Source organism: Plecotus auritus (assembly GCF_963455305.1).
Source record: "Plecotus auritus genome assembly, chromosome: 9".
NCBI classification, from domain to species: domain Eukaryota; kingdom Metazoa; phylum Chordata; class Mammalia; order Chiroptera; family Vespertilionidae; genus Plecotus; species Plecotus auritus.
In genome coordinates this window covers 1,879,961-1,901,124 of record NC_137783.1, presented here as the reverse complement: position 1 = coordinate 1,901,124, position 21,164 = coordinate 1,879,961, and the positions used below count along the sequence as shown (strand labels likewise).

The following is a 21,164-nucleotide window of genomic DNA, read 5'->3' as shown; positions in this document are numbered from 1 at the left end:
TGGCGGGGCGGGCGGGGCTACGGGGCCCACGGCGATTGGTGCGCGGCCCTCCACGTCAGCCAATGGGAGGCGAGGGCGTCTCGGGGGCGTGGCGGACGCCGCATCTTAAAGTCCGTGACGCGCCGCGCTGGCCGCTGCCGCCGAGACGTAGCCGCTGGTGCGCGAGTCGGAGACGCCGCCAGGTAGCCGCGCGGGCGTGGGGGGCCGGGGGCCGGGGGCCGGGGGCGGTGGGGCTGGGTGCCCGCGGCGGCGGGCGAGGTCCAGGGGCGCGGGCGGCTCCGGGCCGGGCCCCGGGGAGCGGAGGGGTGCGCTGGGCCTCTGCGCGCGGCAGGCTCCGCCTCTGCACCCGGCGCGGCGTCACGGGGCCCGGCGGCCGCGGGCAGGGGGGAGGCCGGAGGCGCAGAGGCTGTGGATGTGGCACCTTCGCCTTCCAGGGCGGGCGGAGCCGGCCGGCCCCCGAGCCCCGTCGTGTCTGCGCGCCCTTGGGTTCCCGGAAAGGAGGCGTTGAGGTGCCGCGGGCACCCCGGGCTGCGGGCACCCTGGGCTGCGGGCACCCCCGGGCTACGGGCACCCTGTCTCCGGAGGTCGGCCTGGGGGTGCGTTCTGGACGCGGCGGCTCTGTTGCGGGCCTGGAGACCTCCCGCAGCTCCCGGGGCCCTGGCCCACCTGCGGGTCTCCCCTCCCCAACCTCCCCCTTTCTGCAGCCTCGGTCCGGATCGGACCCTTCGGGAGCCTCCTCGGAGTCGGTACCTGCGGTTCGGTGGATGGGGCCGGGGTGGCCGCACGGCTCCCACGCGAGGCTCCTTCCTCGGCCTTCCCAGCCGCGCGGGCGGCAGCACCTGCACACCTGTGCCCAGCGCCCTGCCCTCTCCCCCGGGTCACGGCATCGCTGACCTTCGTGGGGTTCAGTTTGACCTGTTGGATACGTGGTGGCAAATTAGGGGGTTAAGAAGGAGTGACTTCGGGGTGAAGTGGCTTTAGCTGAAGAAAGTCCTCACCTCCAGGTTCTGGGGTTTGGGAGAGGAAGCTTGCTCTTCGTGCGCATGAGCCAAACTCCTCCTCTCATCCCTTGGAAATGAACGTTTGAAGGGAATGAAAGACTTCCTTCATGGGAGCACCCCGGTTCCTGCAGAGAACAGGAGCCAAGCGTTTTTGACTAAAAAACAAGACTTCCATAAACAAGTTCCTTGTTTTGGGGTTTATAGTTTTTCATGATGTTTGAGATGAATTATGCATCCTCTCCCCTCTAAAACCCAGTGATCTTTACATAGTAAGAATTCTTAAAAAGGCATTTTTCCCCCCTCGAAGAGGCTGACTTATTTGTGTTCCCCCCATACCCTGCCTTTTTTACAGCTACTTGTGTGCACGGACCCTTGCCTGAGTTTGTGAGGATGGGTTGAATCTCATGCATTAAAAATATATATATATATATATTTTTTATTGATTTTTTTTTTTTTTTTTTTTTTTAGAGAGAGAAAGGCAGAGATAGAAACATCATTGATCAGCTGCCTCCTGCACGCCCCCTACTGGGGATGGAGCCAGCAGCCTGGGCCTGTGCCTGGGAATTGAACCCGTGACCTCGTGGTTCCTGGGCCCGCCCTCCACCACTGAGCCACACAAGCCGGGCTGGTCCACGTCCCTTTGGGACAGTGATGAATGGGCCGGTTGGGAGGTGTGTGGAGGGTGGTGTCTGGCTGAGCCAGTCTTTTTCAATAGCGCTGCTTCGGCTGCTTGCCAGTGACGCACTTCAGTTGAACGTCAGCCAGATTATGTAAAAACCCAGCACTTTTACTGGCAGGACTTTTGGAAAAGGACTGTATTTGTTGTGAATGGTTACCTCCAGAAAAGTAAATATTTGACAAATAGAGGAAGCCAAATTTATTCAAGTGGGATATTTTAAGGGTTTTTTTTTTTTTTTTTTGGTTGTTGGATTTACAGGTTTTTTTCCTGAGTGAATTAAAAATAAATATTTCCTAGTGTATGCTACATTAACTTCAAAATGCAGCCTTTATGGAAGTTCTATTTTAGGTATGTTCTGATGGAAATAGGATGGATTAGACAGGAGAGAGTAATTTAGCGTCTTGAAGAAGGATTCTGTTAATTCTGTAGATTGCTGAAAACATTCCATGTTAACGTTTTTGCTGTCGAGAGCAACTTTTTTCTCTTCCTCAGGACCTGGGTGTGGTTAAATGCATGACAATAGCCTGGCATGTTCACACTTGTACACATGAAGGTCGTTACATCTAATGGAGTGAATTCTTTTAAAAAATATACATGTTAAAAAATATATTATTATTTTAGAGAGAGGAAGGGAAAGGGAGAAAGGGAGACAGAGAAAGGTACGGATCAGCTGCCTCCTGCACGCTCCCGGGGGTCCAGCCTGCACCCCAGGCGCGTGCCCTGACCTCCCGGGGATCCAGCCTGCACCCCAGGCGCGTGCCCTGACCTCCCGGGGGTCCAGCCTGCACCCCAGGCGCGTGCCCTGACCTCCCGGGGGTCCAGCCTGCACCCCAGGCGCGTGCCCTGACCGGGAACCGAACTGGTGACCTTTCAGTGCACAGGATGACACCCAACCAACTGAGCCACACCCGCCAGGGCTGGGTGAACACTTTTTAAATTTTATTTATTTATTTTTTTGAAGTGAACTCTTTTTTTAAAAAAAATATATTTTATTGATTTTTTACAGAGAGGAAGGGAGAGGGATAGAGAGTTAGAAACATCGATGAGAGAGAAACATCGATCAGCTGCCTCCTGCACACCTCCCACTGGGGATGTGCCTGCAACCAAGGTACATGCCCTTGACCGGAATCAAACCCGGGACCCTTCAGTCCCCAGGCCGACGCTCTATCCACTGAGCCAAACTGGTCAGGGCTAAATTTTATTTATTTATTTTTTTGAAGTGAACCTGAAGGAAAGATTTGTTACTTATAATCTAATGTCTCAGAGAACGCCAGCCTCCCCTTGGAGCCGCCCCCACGTGTCCGGAGGCTCAGTCTCTCTGCAGGGCCCTGCTCGCTGCCTGCCGCTGCCCGCACGCCTCGGGAGCCCTGAGCCTGCGTGTACTTCGGACTGGCCTCATGCGTTTGACAGACAGCGCTCACGGAATGCCCAGACGGGCTAGTGCTGGGGAGGCAGCGTGAATGTCAGGGTGGTGGTTGTCCTTTGCAGGACCTGGTGGGGCTCTAGCGGGGGTGGGGGGGGCAGGACCCGTGGCAGAAGTTTGTGAAGGTGACCTGGGAGTGCTCGGGAGGGCTTTCTGGGGTGAAGTCTGTGGGGGAGGGCGAGAAGACGCAGCTGGTAGTGTTTCTGCACAAACAAAACTCAATGGCTCTCTCCAAAGCATGGAATTGCTGGTCATTGTGTTTCTGATTTCTTAGTCAGTGGAAACATTTCACTCTTATTAAAAAAATCTCTGGTTTAAAAATAGAAGCCACGGCGCTGTTGGCATCTCTGTGGGAGAGGTCGGCTAGTCCTGGGCCGGGTTGCAGGGGGAAGGGCCCTGGTGCGTGGCCACCTGTGCTGGGGCTGGCACTTCACGGTACCGCGTTCAGTCCTCAGCAATGACCCGAGGCCTCGGCCTCCTTCTGCCCCCAGGACAGCGACGCTCAGGGAGCTCAGCCGGCCGGCCCAGCTGGGACTCTGCTCTCCTCGTCTCCAGGGCTTTCTGGAAGAGGAGGTTATTGATGCCGACTATTTTAAGTCCATCTCAATTCTGTTAGAATGTTTCTTTTAAAAAATGTGTTTTTATTGATTTTAGAGGGAGAGAGAGAGAGAGAACATTGGTGAGAGAGACACATTGATCAGCTGCGTCCTGCACGCTGCCCACTGGGGATGGGGCCCGCACCTGGGTCTGTGTCTGACCCGGAAGGGATCTGATGACCTGTGGGTGCACGGGACGATGTGCCACCACCTGAGCCACACCGGCCGGAGCCGGCTAATATATTTTACGTAACCGTTTTTGTTGTCGATACACCTGAGATAAAACATGAACGCCAGGGCCTTCTCCTCCGTCATGCTTATAATTCCGCATCTTATTTCAGGAATCCTTGGAGCCTGCAGACCGTCCCTGGGTCTCCGGTCAGCATCTGTGTTTCCGTCTGAGCTGCGGGAAGGAAGGGTAGCTGGTGAGTGGCGGCCGAGTGCTGGGTCTTGCTAATTCCCTAACACACGGGGTTTACGGGCGGGCCCGGGTAAAGGGGGCGAGTCAGGGTCCACGCGTTACGTTTTGCTAAGTTGGCCGCTCACCGAAGGCCAGGCGGTCGTGCCCCCACATAAGCGCCTCTGAGTGGCTGCTCAGCCTACGAGGTCGGGCACCCACCCTTCCGTCTGCCGGTGCTTCCGCCCTGCCTGACCCCCCAGAGTGAGTTCTCGTCCCTGATGCCCTCTCAGCACCTGCGACTTAAAAAGGCGTGTGTGTTTATTACGGAACTACCAGGCGGGGCAGGGAGGTGGGGGTGGGGGGGGTGGGCGGGGCGCTGAGAAGTACGTGCCCCGCCCTGTGTCTCTCCCTTCCTCTTGGGACTCAGCCCGTGGCACTGCCCATCCAGTCGCAGAGCGTGTTAGGAGTGACTGCGGGTTCGTGTGCTGCGCCCTTGTTTACCCTCGGCTCCCCGAAGGCCTTGGTGCTCTCTGGTCTGCTTCTTCCTTCCCTCACGTTGTTAATCCTCACCGAGGGTATTTTCCCCACTGAGTTTTAGAGAGAGTGGAAGGGAGGGAGAATGGCGGGGTGGGGGGAGTGGAGGGTGGAGGGAGAGAAACATTGATGAGAGACACACCGGCCAGTGGCCCGCCCCCCGCACGCTCCCTGACCGGCCGGGGATGCAACCTGCAGCCCAGGTCCGTGCCCTTGACCGGGGATCCAAACCTCAACCCTTCGGTGCGCAGGCTGACGCTCTATCCCAGCCGTGGGCAAACTACGGCCCGCGGGCCGGATCCGGCCCGTTCGGCTGTTCTATCCGGCCCGCGGAGCTGAAAGAGCGGAGGGTTCTCTTGCTCTCCCCTCCGCTCCTTTACTTTGAATTTATATTAGTTCACACAAACACTCCATCCATGCTTTTGTTCCGGCCCTCCGGTCCAGTTTAAGAACCCACTGTGGCCCTCGAGTCAAAAAGTTTGCCCACCCCTGCTCTAACCCGAGCACAGCGGCCAGGGCGCGCTCGTGTCTCGGTGTCTCGGTGTCTCGGTGTCTCGGTGTCCCGGTGTCCCGGTGTCCCGGTGTCCCGGTGTCCTGGTGTCTCGGTGTCTCGGTGTCCCGGTGTCCCGGTGTCTCGGTAGACGGCAGGTGCCCAGTAATATTTATGAGCCAGCGTACCCGACGCGGGAGGATTCTGACCGGGTGTCCTTCCTGTGTGTGGCCAGGTCGGCGGCCTCCTGCTCCGAGGACATGATGCTCTCCAAACTAGCTCGTCTGCAGACGGTGGCGGGCCTCTGCCGGGGCGCTCACACGTCCGTGGCTTCTGCTACATCCGTGGCGACTAAGAAAACGGTCCAAGGCCCTCCATCCTCCGATTACGTGTTCGAGCGGGAATCCAAGTACGGCGCTCACAACTACCATCCCTTACCTGTGGCCCTGGAGAGAGGGAAAGGCACGTAGTGAACTCATCCAGAATCGCTCCGTTTTCGCTTTGAAACCTTGTGTAGAAATCACTCCTACGCTTTCTCCCTGTGCATTTCCCAGCGTCCTTCAGTGTCTATTGCAGATGGGGTTGGCTCAGCGTTTGTGGGGGTCGCTGCTCACTGGGCGCGGTGCCGTGGGGCACAGGGATGAGCTCGGTCCGTCTCGGTGGGGCACTCCGTGCCAGGCAGAAGGGAAGATACAAGGAAAGCACTGGAACAGCCGCCGCTGTTCCCTTTAGACTCGGAGGAGGAAAAGTCCCCACAGGAGGACGAAGAATTTTCTTCTGCCGAACTTGCCACACTGCTGCCCTCCCGTCAGCAGTACACGGGAGTTCTGGCTTCTCTCCACCCAACACTGGTTTCCCTTTTTTAAAATTATAACCATCTCACTGGTGTGAAATCCTGTTGTGATTGCTTAACAATATGTTTTTATTGATTATTAGAGAGAGGGGGGAAGGGAGAGAGAGAGAGATGGAAACATCAGTGATGAGAGAAAAACATCCCTCCTGCCCGCCCCCTCCTGGGGATCGAGCCTGCAGCCCGAGCATGTGCCCTGACTGGGAATCGAACCAGCGACCTCGTGGTTCCTGCGTTGATGCTCAGCCCCCGAGCTCGCCAGCCGGGCTGCTGTTGTGGTTGGATTTCCGTTTCCCTAGCGATTTCGATGCTGAGCATCTATTCATGTGCCCTTGGTCATTTGCATGCGTTTTTTTTTTTTTTTAAGTTTTATTATGGATATTTTATTTTATTTTTATTTTTTTAAAAAATATATTTTATTGATATTTTACAGAGAGGAAGGGAGACGGATAGAGAGTTAGAAACATCGATGAGAGAGAAACATCCATCAGCTGCCTCCTGCACACCTCCCACTGGGGATGTGCCTGCAACCAAGGTACATGCCCTTGACCGGAATCGAACCCGGGACCCTTCAGTCCACAGGCCGACGCTCTATCCACTGAGCTAAACTGCATGCGTTTTTGCGTGTCAGTTACTCGGGCTCTCTGCCCGTTTTCCACTGGGCTGTATGTCTTTGTTGAGTTACAGGAGTGCGGGGCACCAGCTCCTGATGAGGTGAATGATTTGGAAGTATGTTCCCCGTCCTGTCGGTTGTTACAGTCAACAAATCGTGACTTTTCATGTTACCTTCCACCTTGAAATTCTCACTTCAAATTGCAGACTCCCGTTTTGTAGGAGCAAAGCTTTTACTCTAGAGCAGCCGTGGGCAAACTACGGCCCGCAGGCCGGATCCGGCTGTTCTATCCGGTTCTCTTGCTCTCCCCTCCGCTCCTTTACTTTGAATTTATATTATTAGTTCACACAAACACTCCATCCATGCTTTTGTTCCGGCCCTCCGGTCCAGTTTAAGAACCCATTGTGGCCCTCAAGTCAAAAAGTTTGCCCACCCCTGCTCTAGAGTTTATGAAACCTTTTTACGTGATGCTCTTCTTGTTCAATGTTAACTTGAAGCCGGACAGATAAAATAGAATTGTTTTATAAACCAGAGTTTATTACACTTGAACTGAAACACGCCTTAACCACAGTGCCGGCAGTTTTAATTTCCCAACTTTATGTGATTGTCTGAAATCATCGTTATTTTTTACATATTCCTCGCTTTGTGGTTTTTCTAAAATGACGTCCCTGTACATCTTAGGGATTTACCTGTGGGATGTGGAAGGCAGGAAATACTTCGACTTCCTGAGTGCGTACAGCGCCGTCAACCAAGGGCATTGCCACCCCAAGATCGTGGATGCCCTGAAGAGCCAGGCGGAGAAGCTGACGCTGACCTCGCGGGCCTTCTACAACAGCGTGCTGGGCGAGTACGAGGAGTACGTCACGAAGCTCTTCAACTACCACAAGGTCCTCCCCATGAACACAGGTGAGGGTTCTGTGCTGCGAGCCCGGAGGCAGCTCGGACTTCGGGTCACTAGGCGTTTAGAAACGGAGACCTTTTCTCTCGGTAGGAGTGGAGGCTGGAGAGACGGCGTGCAAGCTGGCGCGGAGGTGGGGCTACACCGTGAAGGGCATTCCCAAGTACAAAGCCAAGATCCTGTTCGCAGGTCGGTGCCGCTCGCCTTCTGCGCTTCACACACACACACACACACACACACACACACACACACACTCACACACTGCGATTTGTCATTGAGCTCACGGATGCAATGCTGTAATGTGTTCGCTTCATACAGGATATGGCACAGTATTTGTTGAATGTTTCACAAAAATTTCCTTTTCTTGGGTTTATTTCCCAATATTGGTTCACATACGGGATTTTTCTCTCCTAAATAGCTTCCTACTCCTCTCTCCCTGGAGTGAGAGACGTTATGAGCTTTGAGAACTCCTCTGCGGCCTCGATCCCCAATAGGGAGCCTGCAGGAGGCAGCCAGTCCCTGACTCTCTCTCCTCACGGATGGTTCTCTCTCCCTCCCTCTCCCTTCCTCTCTGAAATCGTTAAAAACATACAAAGTGGCATATTGTTTAAAAGAAGAGAGAACCTCCAAGTCTCTCTCTTACTCCGCGTTGTTTCCCTTCCTTCCTTGCGTTTGCCCCGGTGCGGGGAGCTCATGCATGTGCCGTATGTCACGGGGTTCCTCGCCGGCTAGAGCGGGAGCCCCCAGGGCCGGCGTGCAGTCACGGTCTCCCCTCTGTCTGTCTGAGCCCCCGGAGCAGAGCCTCTCGGAGGTGGGCTCCCTCTCGCTCACTCACCAGCTACACGCGGGCGGATGTTCTGTGCAGAGGCAGGTGGCTGCTGCCGAGCGCCCAGGTCCTGCCGGGACGGCCACGGTGACAGTGCCCCGCCTGGGGGCGTGTGCAGCTCAGCCAGCCCGTGGCGGGTGGGAAGGAAGACGGGGAGACCGCGTGCAGGCTGTTCTCACACACGTTGCCACAGACGCTCTGGGGCTGGCAGTGGGCGAGGGCCCCGGGCTCGGGTGGTTGAGGAGGAGCGTCTGCCCGCGGCCGCACCGCACCGGGCGTCAGTAGAGAAGCGCCTGCATGGCACTCGCAGGGGGGGCCCTGGTGTCCCCCAAACCCTGCGGTTCCAGACCAGGTTCTGTCACAAGCGGAAGCTCATGGAAGCTCTCGGAGCAAAGCCTTGGATTTCAGAACTCAGACTCCCGAAGGCGTGGGGGCTGCTCCCTGATGTGGGGCTGGAAGTGATCATGTTTCTCCTCCAGCTGGGAACTTCTGGGGCAGGACCATGTCCGCCATCTCCAGCTCCACAGACCCCAGCAGCTACGACGGCTTCGGCCCCTTCATGCCGGGTTTCGAGATCATTCCCTACAACGACCTGCCTGCTCTCGAGGTACGGCCGCGTCCGTGCTGTCGCTCACGGTAAATGGGCTTGTACTCGGGCGTGTGTGAGCTGCACGTGGACACGTGACTAAGGAAACGCATCTCACTAAGCCGGGCCGGGACTCAGACCCTCTGTGACGGGCCTTGGTTTCCAGTGGGGGGGCCGAGGTCCGTGGTCTGACCCGCCAGCCAGCCAGCTGCTTCCGGCTGTGTCCTGTGTGAGCCTTAACCTGCAGAGGGGCTGCCCCATTACCAGATAAAACCGCTCTGCTTTCAGCTAGCTTTTTAAAATTGTGAGCGGAGGACTTACACAATAGAGAGATTCACTTTTAAAAAGGCCATTTTCTCCTAATTTTAGTTACATTTTACTATCCTATATAATAAAAGTCTAATATGTAAATGAACCGAACGGCGGAATGACCAGTCGCTATTATGCGCACTGACCACCAGGGGGGGCAGGCGTTCAATGCAGGAGCTGCCCCCAGCCCGCAGGCCCCAAGCCAGCCAAGGCAGGTGCCAGTGGGGGCCCCCTGATGGTCCCGCCAGAGGCCCTGCAGAGGGAGGCGACCGGTGGGGGGTGGTGCCGGCGAGCAGGTGAAACCAGGCTGGCCAAGGCAGGTGCCAGGAGAGCCCCCCTGATTGCCCTGCCGGTCACCCCGCTGATGGGCCCTGATCGCCAGCCAGGCCCGAGGACCTTACCCAGGCATGAATTGGATGCATCGGGCCTCTAGTACATTAGAAAATGTAAGATAGAATAACTTAAAGCTGGAGTAGTTGAGTTTTTGGTAATTGAATGTCAGAAATGTTATAGTTTGAAGTCAGAATGTGATTTAGTGTGAAAACGTGATTTGTATACTTACTCTTAACAGGAAACTGTACATGTGCACTGTGTGATTTCAGATGTTGAAATGGCTGGGAAGGAAGTGCTAACGCGTGTTTACATGTGTTTTGCAGCGTGCGCTGCAGGATCCCAACGTTGCTGGGTTCATGGTCGAACCCATTCAGGGCGAGGCGGGCGTCATTGTCCCCGACCCAGGCTACCTGATGGGCGTGCGCGAGCTCTGCACCAGGCACCAGGTGGGCTGCCCCTGCCTCACCCCCTTTCCCACCTCACCCCCTTTCCCACCTCACCCCCTTTCCCACCTCACCCCCTTTCCCACCTCACCTCCCTCACCCCCTTTCCCACCTCACCTCCCTCACCCCCTTTCCCACCTCACCCCCTTTCCCACCTCACCCCCCTCACTCCCTTTCCCACCTCACCCCCCTCACCCCCTTTCCCATCTCACCCCCTTTTCACCTCACCCCCTTTCCCACCTCACCTCCCTCACCCCCTTTCCCACCTCACCCCCTTTCCCACCTCACCCCCCTTTCCCACCTCACCCCCCTTTCCCACCTCACCTCCCTCACCCCCTTTCCCCCCTCACCCCCTTTCCCACCTCACCTGCCTCACCCCCTTTCCCACCTCACCCCCCTTTCCCACCTCACCCCCCTTTCCCACCTCACCTCCCTCACCCCCTTTCCCCCCTTACCCCCTTTCCCACCTCACCTCCCTCACCCCCTTTCCCACCTCACCCCCCTTTCCCACCTCACCTCCCTCACCCCCTTTCCCACCTCACCCCCCTTTCCCACCTCACCTCCCTCACCCCCTTTCCCACCTCACCCCCCTTTCCCACCTCACCTCCCTCACCCCCTTTCCCACCTCACCCCCTTTCCCACCTCACCCCCTTTCCCACCTCACCCCCCTTTCCCACCTCACCCCCCTTTCCCACCTCACCCCCTTTCCCACCTCACCCCCTTTCCCACCTCACCCCCTTTCCCACCTCACCTCCCTCACCCCCTTTCCCACCTCACCCCCTTTCCCACCTCACCCCCTTTCCCACCTCACCCCCTTTCCCACCTGCCTGCATCTCAGGGTCAGCTGTGGGGATACATGCAGAGATTGCCTGACCTTCCCGCTAGGGGGAGACATCCTTCCTGAGCTTCAGAGCTCTGAGCGCCGGCACAGCGCCCACTTTTACTGGCTGTGGAACCTCCCCCCTCCCCCCTCCTCCCTCCTCCCCCTTCTCAGCATTTGCCCCGGTTCCTCCCAACCTTTGTCCTCTGTGCCAGCATTCAAGTGCTCTCCGCCTCTCCCCACCAGGCTAGTAAATATTTAATAGGAAGTCGATGTTTAATAAATGTTGGTGGAATAAACAAGTGAATTAATTGTTTCTAGAGATTAGCTCCAGTCAGAAACCCCCACAAAGGCCTTACCTGGCGTTAGCTCCTCTCCTCGCTGGGGGACCGAGCAGATGGCCTCGGGCTGGGGGCCGGCACAGGAGGTCGTGGGCGTGTCCAGGTTTCCGAGCACCTTCTTTCTTTCTTTTTAAAGCATCTTTTTTTTTAATCTTCATTGTTGAAAGTATTACAGATGTCCCCTTTGTTTGTTTTCTTTTTTCCCATTGAGCCCCTCTGCCACGTACCCTCCCTTCCCAGGCCTTCACCACTTTGTCTGTGCCCATGGGCTGTGCATATATTCTATGTATATAAAAGGCCAATATGCAAAGTGTCCCCTCGGGAGTTTGACCGGGAGACCCGGAGTTTGATCACTCGCTATGACATGTGCTGACCACCAGGGGGCGGCGCGGAACCAAGGAAGGCCCCAGCCCGCAGCCGGAAGATCCTGGTTGGCCCTGATCACTGGCCAGGCCTAGGGACCCTACCTGTGTATGAATTTTGTGCACCAGGCCTCTATTCCTATATAATAAAAGGGTAATATGCAAATAGACTGAATGGCAGAACAACTGAACAATCAAAGCGTAATATGCTAATATATTAAGGCTGCTCAACCCCTTGCTATGATGTGCACTGACCACCAGGGGGCAGACAGTCAACCCGTTGACCAGTCGCTATTATGTGCACTGACCACCAGGGGGCAGGTGCTCTGACCGCTAGGTTAGCTTGCTGCTGGGGTCCGGCTGATCAGGACTGAGTGAGACGGGCCGGACACGCCCTGGAGGCCTCCCGTGGTCCCTCCCTGGCCCGATCGTGCACCAGGGGGGTCCCTCAGTCTGGCTGTGCCCTCTCGCAGTCCGGGACCCCTCGGGGGATGTCGGAGAGCTGGTTTCGGCCCGATCCTGCAGGTGACTCCCCTTGGGAGGGCGTCAGACGCAGGGCTCATGGCTGGCGAGCGCAGCTGTGGCAGCGTGAGCCTCTCCCGATCGGGACCGATTGGGCGTGAGCCGCGGCAGCACAGTGGGGCCGGGACGAGCGGGAGCGGCAGGTAGGAGCTGCAGGTGGCATTGGACTGTGGGTTTCGGCCCGGTCCCTGCAGGCCACCCAGAGGGACCCACCTGTGCATGAATTGGTGCACCGGGCCTCTAGTATGTATATAAGTTCCCTGGCTAATCACTCCTCTCCCATCCCCACACCCCGCCTTCCCTCTGAAATTCCATAGCACACTTCCTAAAAATAATTTTTATTGATTTTCAGAGAGAGAGGGAGAAACATTGATGTAAGAGGGTGTAAAAGAGAAACATCCCTTGACTGCCTCCTGCGTACCCCCGACTGGGGATTGAGCCCCCAGCCTGGACGTGTGTCCTGACGGGGAATGGAACCGGCGACCTTTCGTGCACAGGACAGTGCGCAGCCCACTGAGCAACACTGGCCAGGGCTCATAGCACACTGTTGAGATTGCATGGCTGATGACAACATTTCCACCAATCTCGGCTGTGTGGGGACCAGGGAAACGAAGATTACCATTTCCCTAGGGAAACGAGATGGATAAGGAACATTGTTGTGTGGTTTTCCGACAGGTCCTGTTTATCGCTGATGAGATACAGACGGGACTGGCCAGGACGGGTAGATGGCTGGCGGTCGACCATGAAAACGTCAGACCTGACCTCGTCCTCCTGGGCAAGGCCCTTTCCGGGGGCCTGTACCCCGTAAGGACGTTAACCCTCTGTTCCCCTGCTCACGGATGCTGACGCCAGCCGATGGTGACGGCAGTGCTGTCTGTCCTGTAGTCCGGGTTCACGTGGTGCCGTCCGCCACCCAGAATACTGCCAGCTCCACGGGCGAGCCCTTGGTCAATTGTAACCGCGGAAGCGGGCGGGCCCTGGGCTTGGCCTTGGCGTTTGCTTGGGGGGAAGGTTGTGCCGCAGCAGTGCCCTGTGGACCCCTGCTTTCCAGCTGTCAGAACACAGCACGACCGATGGCTTAAAGCCACGGTCACTTCGTGCAGAGGAGGAGGAAGGCGGGTTTGGGGGAGCCCTGCTCCTGGGTGTCCTCCAGAGCCCTCGGTCTATGGTGTGGGTGGGAGGGCGCGAAGGGTGGTGGGAGCACGGCTTCCTAAGCAGTGAGAGCCCCCCCCCCCCCCCGGGTGGAAAGAATCCTCACCCAGTCGCTGCAGAAGCAGCTGATGTCTTGGTCCCAATGCTGCTGTTCTGGGCTGTGTACGCGTGCGAGGTGCCGGGTGGCGGCTGGGGCGCGCGGGCTTGTCCCGCAGTGAAGGTGGCGATGCGCAGCTCCTGTAGCTGAAGCTTGTGTCCGGTTCGCTGTCGGCTCGGGGCTGTCTGTGCTCCCGGCGGTGGGAAGGGGTTGGCAGCACTGCTCTCTCCCCCAGGTGTCGGCGGTGCTGTGTGACGACGAGATCATGCTGACCATCAAGCCCGGGGAGCACGGCTCCACGTACGGGGGCAACCCTCTGGGCAGCCGCGTGGCCATCGCCGCCCTCGAGGTAAGGCCGGCGCAGCGCATGCCCGTCCCTCGGGTCGGGTCGCAGTGACTGGATGTGAGCCGTTGGTGTCACGAGAAATGTCGTATGACGGCCGCGTGTCACAGAGCCCGGGAGCGGGGATCTTTCGGGGCAAGGCCCAGAGACGGGGTCTCCCGTGGGCATCGCCGTCCGCAGTGCCCGGGCTGTGGTCCTGGGGGCCCGGGGGGCCCTTGCTGAGCCCGCCAGGCCTCTGGCTTAGTGCGCATGGCGCTTTTAAGTGTATGTTTGAACACTTTCAGATTTGTTATGTAAACCCTTTTACTCCCTAAGGTGGACTTCCCAGAGAAAAAAATCAGTGAACTGTTACAGTTAAAAAATTAAACTATGGTTAGTCCATTGGTTTATTCAACTAATGAGAAACTATATTCGCTGTATGTCACACGTTAAACCCATGGTTTGCCACCCTGTCGGGTTGGTGATGGATTTGTGACCAAGGCAAGGTCTGGCTGCGCTCGTGTGTAGTTAGAGTTCGCTGGGCTGGGCCGGGCCGGGCCGGGCCGGGCCGGGCCGGGCCGGGCCGGGCCGGGCTGGGCCGGGCCGGGCCGGGAAGGAAAAGTTAGAGCCTCCCCCACGCTCCTCTGTGTGGTCCACATTCCCTCCAGGGCACGGCCCGCGGAAAGGCGGGCTGAGCCGCACCGCGTGTGACTTCCCGCAGGTTTTGGAAGAGGAGAACCTCGTGGAGAACGCGGACCGCATGGGCGCCCTCCTGAGGAACGAGCTCATGAAGCTGCCCTCGGACATCGTGACCGCGGTGCGCGGGAAGGGGCTGCTGAACGCCATCGCCATCCGGGAGACCAAAGGTGCGGGCACTGGCTCGGGCGCCCTTCGCTTTCAGCTTTTGTCAGTCCTCACCCGAAGGTGTTTTAGAGGGAGTGGAGGGAGGTGGGAGGAGGAGGGGAGAGAGAGAGGAACATCTGGGAGGGGGAGACATCTCCTGGCTGCGACCCAGGCACGTGCCCTTGACCGGGAATCAAACCCATGACCCTTGGGTGCGGGGGGCCGACGCTCTAGCTGCTGAGCACGCGGCCGGGCCGGAAGGCGTTGTTTTCACAGGAGGAGCTAACTCGTGGCGTCTTATCTGGTTTGGGGGTCCTGGGAGACTGCTGCCGGGCCGCCTGGGACCAGCTCTCTTAGGCTGAGGGCCCCGATTCATTGAGTCGTAGAAATGCAGGTCTTTCCCGCGGGGCGGCACCTGGGCGGCACCTGGGCGGCACCTGACCTGCTTTGGTGCGAAAGACGCTGGTTGCCGCCCTCGGCCAGTGAGGCAGCGCGGGGAGGCGTGCGCTCCTGTCCAGTCCTCTAGCGCACTGCCCTAAGTGGCCCTGCCCCGGACCGCCCCCGCAGAGGCTGCGGGATGGGGGGACCTCCACAGAGGCTGCGGGATGGGGGGACCTCCACAGAGGCTGCGGGACGGGGGAGCCTCCTCCACAGAGGCTGCGGGATGGGGGAGCTCCTCCGCAGAGGCTGCGGGACGCGGGGGGCCTCCTCCACAGAGGCTGCGGGATGGGGGAGCCTCCTCCACAGAGGCTGCGGGACGGGGGAGCCTCCTCCACAGAGGCTGCGGGATGGGGGACCTCCACAGAGGCTGCGGGATGGGGGACCTCCACAGAGGCTGCGGGATGGGGGAGCTCCTCCGCAGAGGCTGCGGGATGGGGGAGCTCCTCCGCAGAGGCTGCGGGACGGGGGAGCCTCCTCCGCAGAGGCTGCGGGATGGGGGAGCTCCTCCGCAGAGGCTGCGGGATGGGGGAGCTCCTCCGCAGAGGCTGCGGGATGGGGGGACCTCCTCCGCAGAGGCTGCGGGATGGGGGAGCTCCTCCGCAGAGGCTGCGGGATGGGGGGACCTCCTCCGCAGAGGCTGCGGGATGGGGGGTGAGGCAGCTGGCGGCCCCTGACTGGCTGCTTGGTTTGAGTGAAGCACCTGTGGCCCTAGGCGCTCCCGGCTGGGTTTCCTTGTGATAATGTTCCCTTTTTTTTTTTTTTTAAATATATTTTATTGATTTGTTACAGAGAGGAAGGGAGAGGGATAGAGAGCTAGAAACATCGATGAGAGAGAAACATCCATCAGCTGCCTCCTGCACACCTCCCACTGGGGATGTGCCCGCAACCAAGGTACATGCCCTTGACCGGAATCGAACCCGGGACCTTCCAGTCTGCAGGCCGACGCTCTATCCACTGAGCCAAACCGGCCAGGGTGTAATGCTTCCTTTTAAAGTGGTGAGTTCAGCCTTGGCTGCACTTCAGAACCACCTGGGGGCCTTATAGACGTTCACCCGAGCCTCGCCCAGCCCGCAGGCTCTGGTCTGATGGGTCTGGGTCCCCAGCCTGAGCGCGGGCAGGGTTGAGATCAGGCTCTCGGACGATGAGCGCCCCTCCCACAAGCCAGGAGGCCGTCCCGGTAGGTGTGGGGTTGCTGGGTCTGGGGCATTGCTCGTTCTGTGCCGGTTGCAGTGTGTGTCGCACCTCGTTCTTTCTGTACCGGCTCCTCTGTAACGAGTACAGCAGTCCCCGCACATAATTTTCTGTCTTTGTGAAAAGCTAGCGAGAACCACATGTCTGATGAGGCCACTCAAGCCGCGTTCTGCGCTGGCTGACAGGTAGCTTCCTTTTAAGACCAGGACCGAGCGTGCAGCCCACGCCGTCTTGCTGGAGCGGGACGGGAGGCTGTTTGCAGGCCGCACCTGCCCGGGACCTGCAGGGAGTGCTGAGTGCTATCGGTGTCTCTCTGACCAGCAGCCTGTGGCCGTTTCTCCTCAGATTACGATGCTTGGAAGGTGTGTCTGCGCCTCCGAGATAACGGACTTCTGGCCAAACCCACCCACGGCGACATCATCAGGCTCGCACCTCCGCTGGTGATCAAGGAGGACGAGGTCCAGGAGGCCGTGGAGATCATCAACAAGACCATCCTGTCCTTCTGAGGGGCCCCTGCCTTCTGAGGGGCCTGCTCCCCTGGGGGCGGGGCCTGCTCCCCGGGGGCGGGGCCAGCTGGCCACATCAGAGCCTCTGCGTTGCTGCTCCCAGCGCCGGCACATTCCACTCCCCTGTGTCTTCAAGGACCTTTTTAAATACACGTTCTGTTCAGCTCCTACGTCCTGGCAGGGCATTCATACCACGCAGGCTGCTGTGTAAGAATGTGATGGCGTCCGTTTGATCACGCATGTGTGTGCTGAGTGAAATGCTCCGTCTGTATGTAGGCGGCCTTTTCAAGCCCCGTGTGGTTTCACAGGTTTTTATCATTTCCTTGCTGGTGTGGATGTATTACATTTCAGAAAGTTACATGGGGTTTCACGTAGAAGACTGCTTTAACCTTTAAAGTGGAATCACTGAATTTTAGGAAGGACTAAATGGTTAAGCTTATATAAAGTACTAGGTTTAAATAAACTTGACATTAGCCAACACCAAGATGTGTCATTATTTCGAATGAAGAATTAATGTTCAACATTCCCAAATTACGTTTTCAGTGTTGGTATAATTTGTAAAAAATACTCGTTTTCAGTTTTTCTTTAAATTTGAAATAAAGCTGATATTTAAAACGTCAGTTTCGTGATCAGTGTGCAGTGTGCTGACCGCCTGCCCTGCAGGTCTTTGAGAATGTGCTTTGCTTGCTTAACGTCCTGTTTGTAAGAGCAGTTCTGTTTCTGTGGTGATCTCTGCAAGAACAGACACTGAAAAGCAAGTCTCCCGTGACACCCCACCCCTCCCGCGGCGATCGCCTTTCTGTGCGGGCCTCTGCGGCCGCCTCCTGGGGGCACACCTGTGCGGGTCTCTGCGGCCACCTTCGGGGGGCACACCTGTGCGGGCCTCTGCGGCGGCCTCCCGGGGGGGCACACCTGTGCGGGCCTCTGCGGCGGCCTCCGGGGGGCACACCTGTGTGGGCCTCTGCGGCGGCCTCCTGGGGGCGCACCCACAGGTGTGCTGTGATTGCGTATGGGGGCACATTTGGACCAGGCCATTTTTCACTCTTGAATGCAGCGTGTGGCCGCTGTTCCGTGTCGGGGCCACAGTGGGAGTGTTTCTGTGGACGGGGCCCTCGAGGTGGGCTGCTGTGTCCAGGGAACTTGCTCCCTGCACCCTTCGGTCCTGAGTCCCCTCTGAGCAGCACGGAGCTCCTGGCTAAACGTGCGCGCCTGTGGGTGCAGGAGGGTCGCTCATACAGCGGCTTATGGTCTGGGTGGGGGTTTCTGGTGGGATGTCTGCAGAGGCTAGACATGTTATAAGACACATGACACACGGAAGGTCAGGTACCATTTCACAGATGAGGAAACCAAGGCTCAGACAGAGAAACTTGCCTTAGGTCATGGAAACAGCAAGTAGTGAGCCGGGTTGGCGTGGCTCCGTGGTTGAGCGTCACCCCGTGAACCAGGAGTCAGGGTGCGATTCCCGGTCAGGGCACAGGCCCGGGTTGTGGGCTCCTCCCCAGGAAGAGGCGTGCAGGAGGCAGCCGATGGGTGAAATAGTAAGCGGTGGGGCCCTGGGCCCAGTGGGCTGGACAAGGCTTACGGGGGGAGGCAGTTGGCAGTCCAGGTGCCCCGGGGGCGGGGCGGGGCGACTGCTCCCTTTGTCTTGAACTTGGCTGAGAAGCTCAGGTGTGTAAACGCATTCCAATTGGGGGCTGGATTCTTGAAGACACCACCAGGAGCTATTAAAATGAATAATACATACACACGCGAGAGCAGCTTAGTCCTTTCAGGAAAAACTCTTTAAAATGTATTTCCGTGCTTTGCCGGTTAATGCACGTGTAATGGCTCGGGGGTTTTACTAGCTCCCAGCCTTTCTTTTGATTAACTTGAAAATGAGATTTCTCCTCCCCGCCCAGCATGGCCCAGTCCCTCTCATCGTTAATGAAACATCTGGGCTTTATGATTTGCATCGCGATACGGAGCAGATGGCAGGTGAAGAGGTGGGGGCAGGGCAGATCCTGGTCAAGGCCGCCTGCTCGGAAGGCCTCCAGCTCCGGCTCCCGTGCAAATGCAGTGAAGGGCCTGGTGGCTCCTGGTCTTGGCGGCCTTTCCAAGGGGGGGTGGGGGGGAAGACCTTCCTCCCTGAGACGGAAAGGGAGCCCCCAATCTCTTCTACCTCCTTAAAAATTGTTTTTAATATTTGAATTATTGATTCAATTAATATTTAAATTATTGATTTCAGAGAGGAAGGGAGAGGGAGAGAGAGAGAAACATCCATGACGAGAGAGAATCACGGATCGGCTGCCTCCTGCACGCCCCACATTGGGGATGGAGCCCACAATCTGGGCATGGGCCCCGACGGGGAATCAAACTGTGCCCTCCTGGTGCATAGGTCGATGCTCAGCCCCTGAGCCAGGCCGGCCGGCATCTCTTCACCAGTGGTCCCCAGGGCGGATTTGGTCTCTGGAGGGGTCTGGTCTGACCCGGTGAGCCTGGCCCCAAGCAGGGCGCAGGGGGCTCCGGTGGCTCGGCAGCCCGGAGCCCTCAGCGGAGCGGCCCAGGGCCCCGCGGGAGGCTCCCCACGGAGTCAGCAGGAAAGCCGCCACCGGGGCCTGAGGTTCCCACTCCCCCTCGGGTTTTTAGACCCTCTTGTGACTCAGTTCCCCCTGAAATCAGTTCCTCACCAACGGGAGGCCCCATCTCTGTGGAGGGGCTCGGGGCTCGGGGTGAACGGCAGGGCTGTGGCCAGTTGCCCCGCACCCCCAAGATCCAGCACTCCGGGCAACCCAACCAAACCCGCGCCAGAACCCCGGGCAGGCGCAGAGCCCGGCGCGTTGGGACGGCAGGGGGCGCTGTCCGCAAAGCTTGGCTCCGGCGCCCAGGGCCGCAGCGCGTGCGCCAGGGGCGGGGGCTCCGGGGCGGGGGCGGCGCAGGAGGTGAGGGCCCCGGCAGCCCGCCCACCTGGCACCGCGCCGGGAATGCAATGTGTTTTGTACAAGATGATGATGACGATGACGACGACGATGATGATGATGATGATAAACAACTCTGAAACGTGCTCCTTGTAGGAAATTCGAAATGTAAAAGCAAATCGCCCCCCAACCCCGCCTGCAGCCCCAGGCCCCGGGAGGGGGGCGGGGGGCAGCGCTCTGTCTTCCGGCGGGAGCTGAGCTTGGCCCCGCGGAGCCTGCTGCCCAGCCAGCCCAGCCTGGGGGGCGGGGGGACAGCGGTGACCGGAGGCCTCCAACCCGAGGGGTCGGCGGGGGTGGTAAGCAGGCCCCCAGCCGTTCCAGCGGTGGGGGAGGTGGTCTCCACCCGGTCCGCGCCCTGCCTGTGCCCCAGCCCCAGCCCACCTGGGGGTCACCCTCTGGGAGGGTCCCCGGCCCACCTAGGGGTCACCCTCTGGGAGGGTCCCCGGCCCACCTGGGGGTCACCCTCTGGGAGGGTCCCCGGCCCACCTGGGGGTCACCCTCTGGGAGGGTCCCCGGCCCACCTGGGGGTCACCCTCTCCGGAGAGGACCTGCCAGCTCGCCCTGTGGCCCAGCCTGGGCCCTGGCGATGGGAAGGGCCTGGGGGGGCTGGAGGAGCAGCCCTGGGGAGCCTCCTTTAGCTGCTGTCTCAGCCTGGGGGAGCTCTGGGTCCTTGGGGAGCGCTGGGGTGTGGGCAGCGCTGAGCTGCAGGAGCCGGGCCAGTCCGTCAGCAGGCTCCCTCTGGCCCAGCTGGCTGCCCTCCCACCTCCAGAGCAGGCGGTTTGGCGGGCACACCCCCTGCGGGCACACCCCCGGTCTGCGGCCCGGCCCCGCCCTTTTCCAGCCACTTTTCCAGGGAAAACGAGGCCCACACCCCCCGGGCTCTGGGCGCAGCTTTGAAGGGGGTGCTGAGGCCAAGTCAGAACGGCCTGGGAGTAAACAGCTGAGGACCCAGCTCGCCGGGCGGGCGGGAGGCCGGTGGCTACAAAGGGACACTGTGAGCCCCAGCAGAAGGGCCCATTCAGCGCTCCCAGGGCGGGACTCGCCTGCTAATTAGGTGGGGAGAACCCAGTGGGTGGGCCGCAGGGAGGGGCGGGCGGGCAGGGGAGCTGCGCCCCGCGGGGAGGAGCCCGCTGGTCCGACCAGGACCCAGGGCCCAAGGCCAGCTCTGCCGACCAGCTAGCGGCTCCAGACGGTGCAGGGAGCCGGGGGAGGACGGCCTGTCCCTCCGGGACCCCCCATGAGTGGACAGAGCCCCGCACAGGGCAGGGCTTAGCATCTGCCAGACCCAGCCTGTGCCTTCAGCTCGCTGCCCCTCAGCATCCTGCTGTCCGGGGTTGGGGTACAGGCACTGAGAAGGGGACCCCTCAGCTCTGGGCTGGCTGGGGGCCCAGGGGCAGGGCACCCCCCACAAGCAGGCTGTGCCTTTCCTCGGGGCGCTGGGCACAGGCCCCGTGGTGAGAAAGGGCGTGGAAAGGCCAGTCTGTCATCTCCCCGCACAGCCCGATGGTGCTGTTTGCCCCCCTGCACAGGTGGGAGAAACTGAGGCTCCACGAGGGGAACTGGCTTAGCCTGGGTCACACGGTGCCGGGGCCGGCCTTTCCCCACGATTCCGCCTGTGGGTGGTCGGCCCTG

General features: G+C 59.1%; 1 protein-coding gene across 3 annotated transcripts; it reads left to right on the top strand.

Annotated features, from left to right (window-relative positions):
• The first annotated feature begins 88 nt into the window (after positions 1-88).
• On the top strand, positions 89-17,198 carry OAT (ornithine aminotransferase). Of its 3 annotated transcripts, none has more exons than XM_080641858.1 (11): positions 89-182; positions 4,041-4,124; positions 5,359-5,585; positions 7,268-7,492; positions 7,578-7,673; positions 8,790-8,917; positions 9,862-9,984; positions 12,702-12,830; positions 13,511-13,624; positions 14,319-14,463; positions 16,418-17,198. In XM_080641858.1, exons 3-11 carry the CDS (start codon positions 5,384-5,386, stop codon positions 16,576-16,578), a joined length of 1,323 nt encoding a protein of 440 aa, XP_080497984.1. In that variant the 5' UTR covers positions 89-182; positions 4,041-4,124; positions 5,359-5,383; the 3' UTR covers positions 16,579-17,198. The 3 variants fall into 3 exon arrangements, with proteins under 3 accessions (XP_080497984.1, XP_080497986.1, XP_080497985.1); XM_080641860.1 differs by lacking the exon at positions 89-182 and adding an exon at positions 378-596; XM_080641859.1 differs by lacking the exon at positions 89-182 and adding an exon at positions 383-509.
• Positions 17,199-21,164: the final 3,966 nt, after the last annotated feature.

Excerpts from the sequence above, each read along its gene's own strand:
- OAT (XM_080641858.1), top strand. The coding sequence starts at position 5,384 with ATGATGCTCTCCAAACTAGCTCGTCTGCAGACGGTGGCGGGCCTCTGC. Across the intron at positions 7,674-8,789 it reads AGCCAAGATCCTGTTCGCAG|CTGGGAACTTCTGGGGCAGG; the intron begins GTCGGTGCCGCT and ends TTTCTCCTCCAG. Across the intron at positions 12,831-13,510 it reads TTTCCGGGGGCCTGTACCCC|GTGTCGGCGGTGCTGTGTGA; the intron begins GTAAGGACGTTA and ends TCTCTCCCCCAG.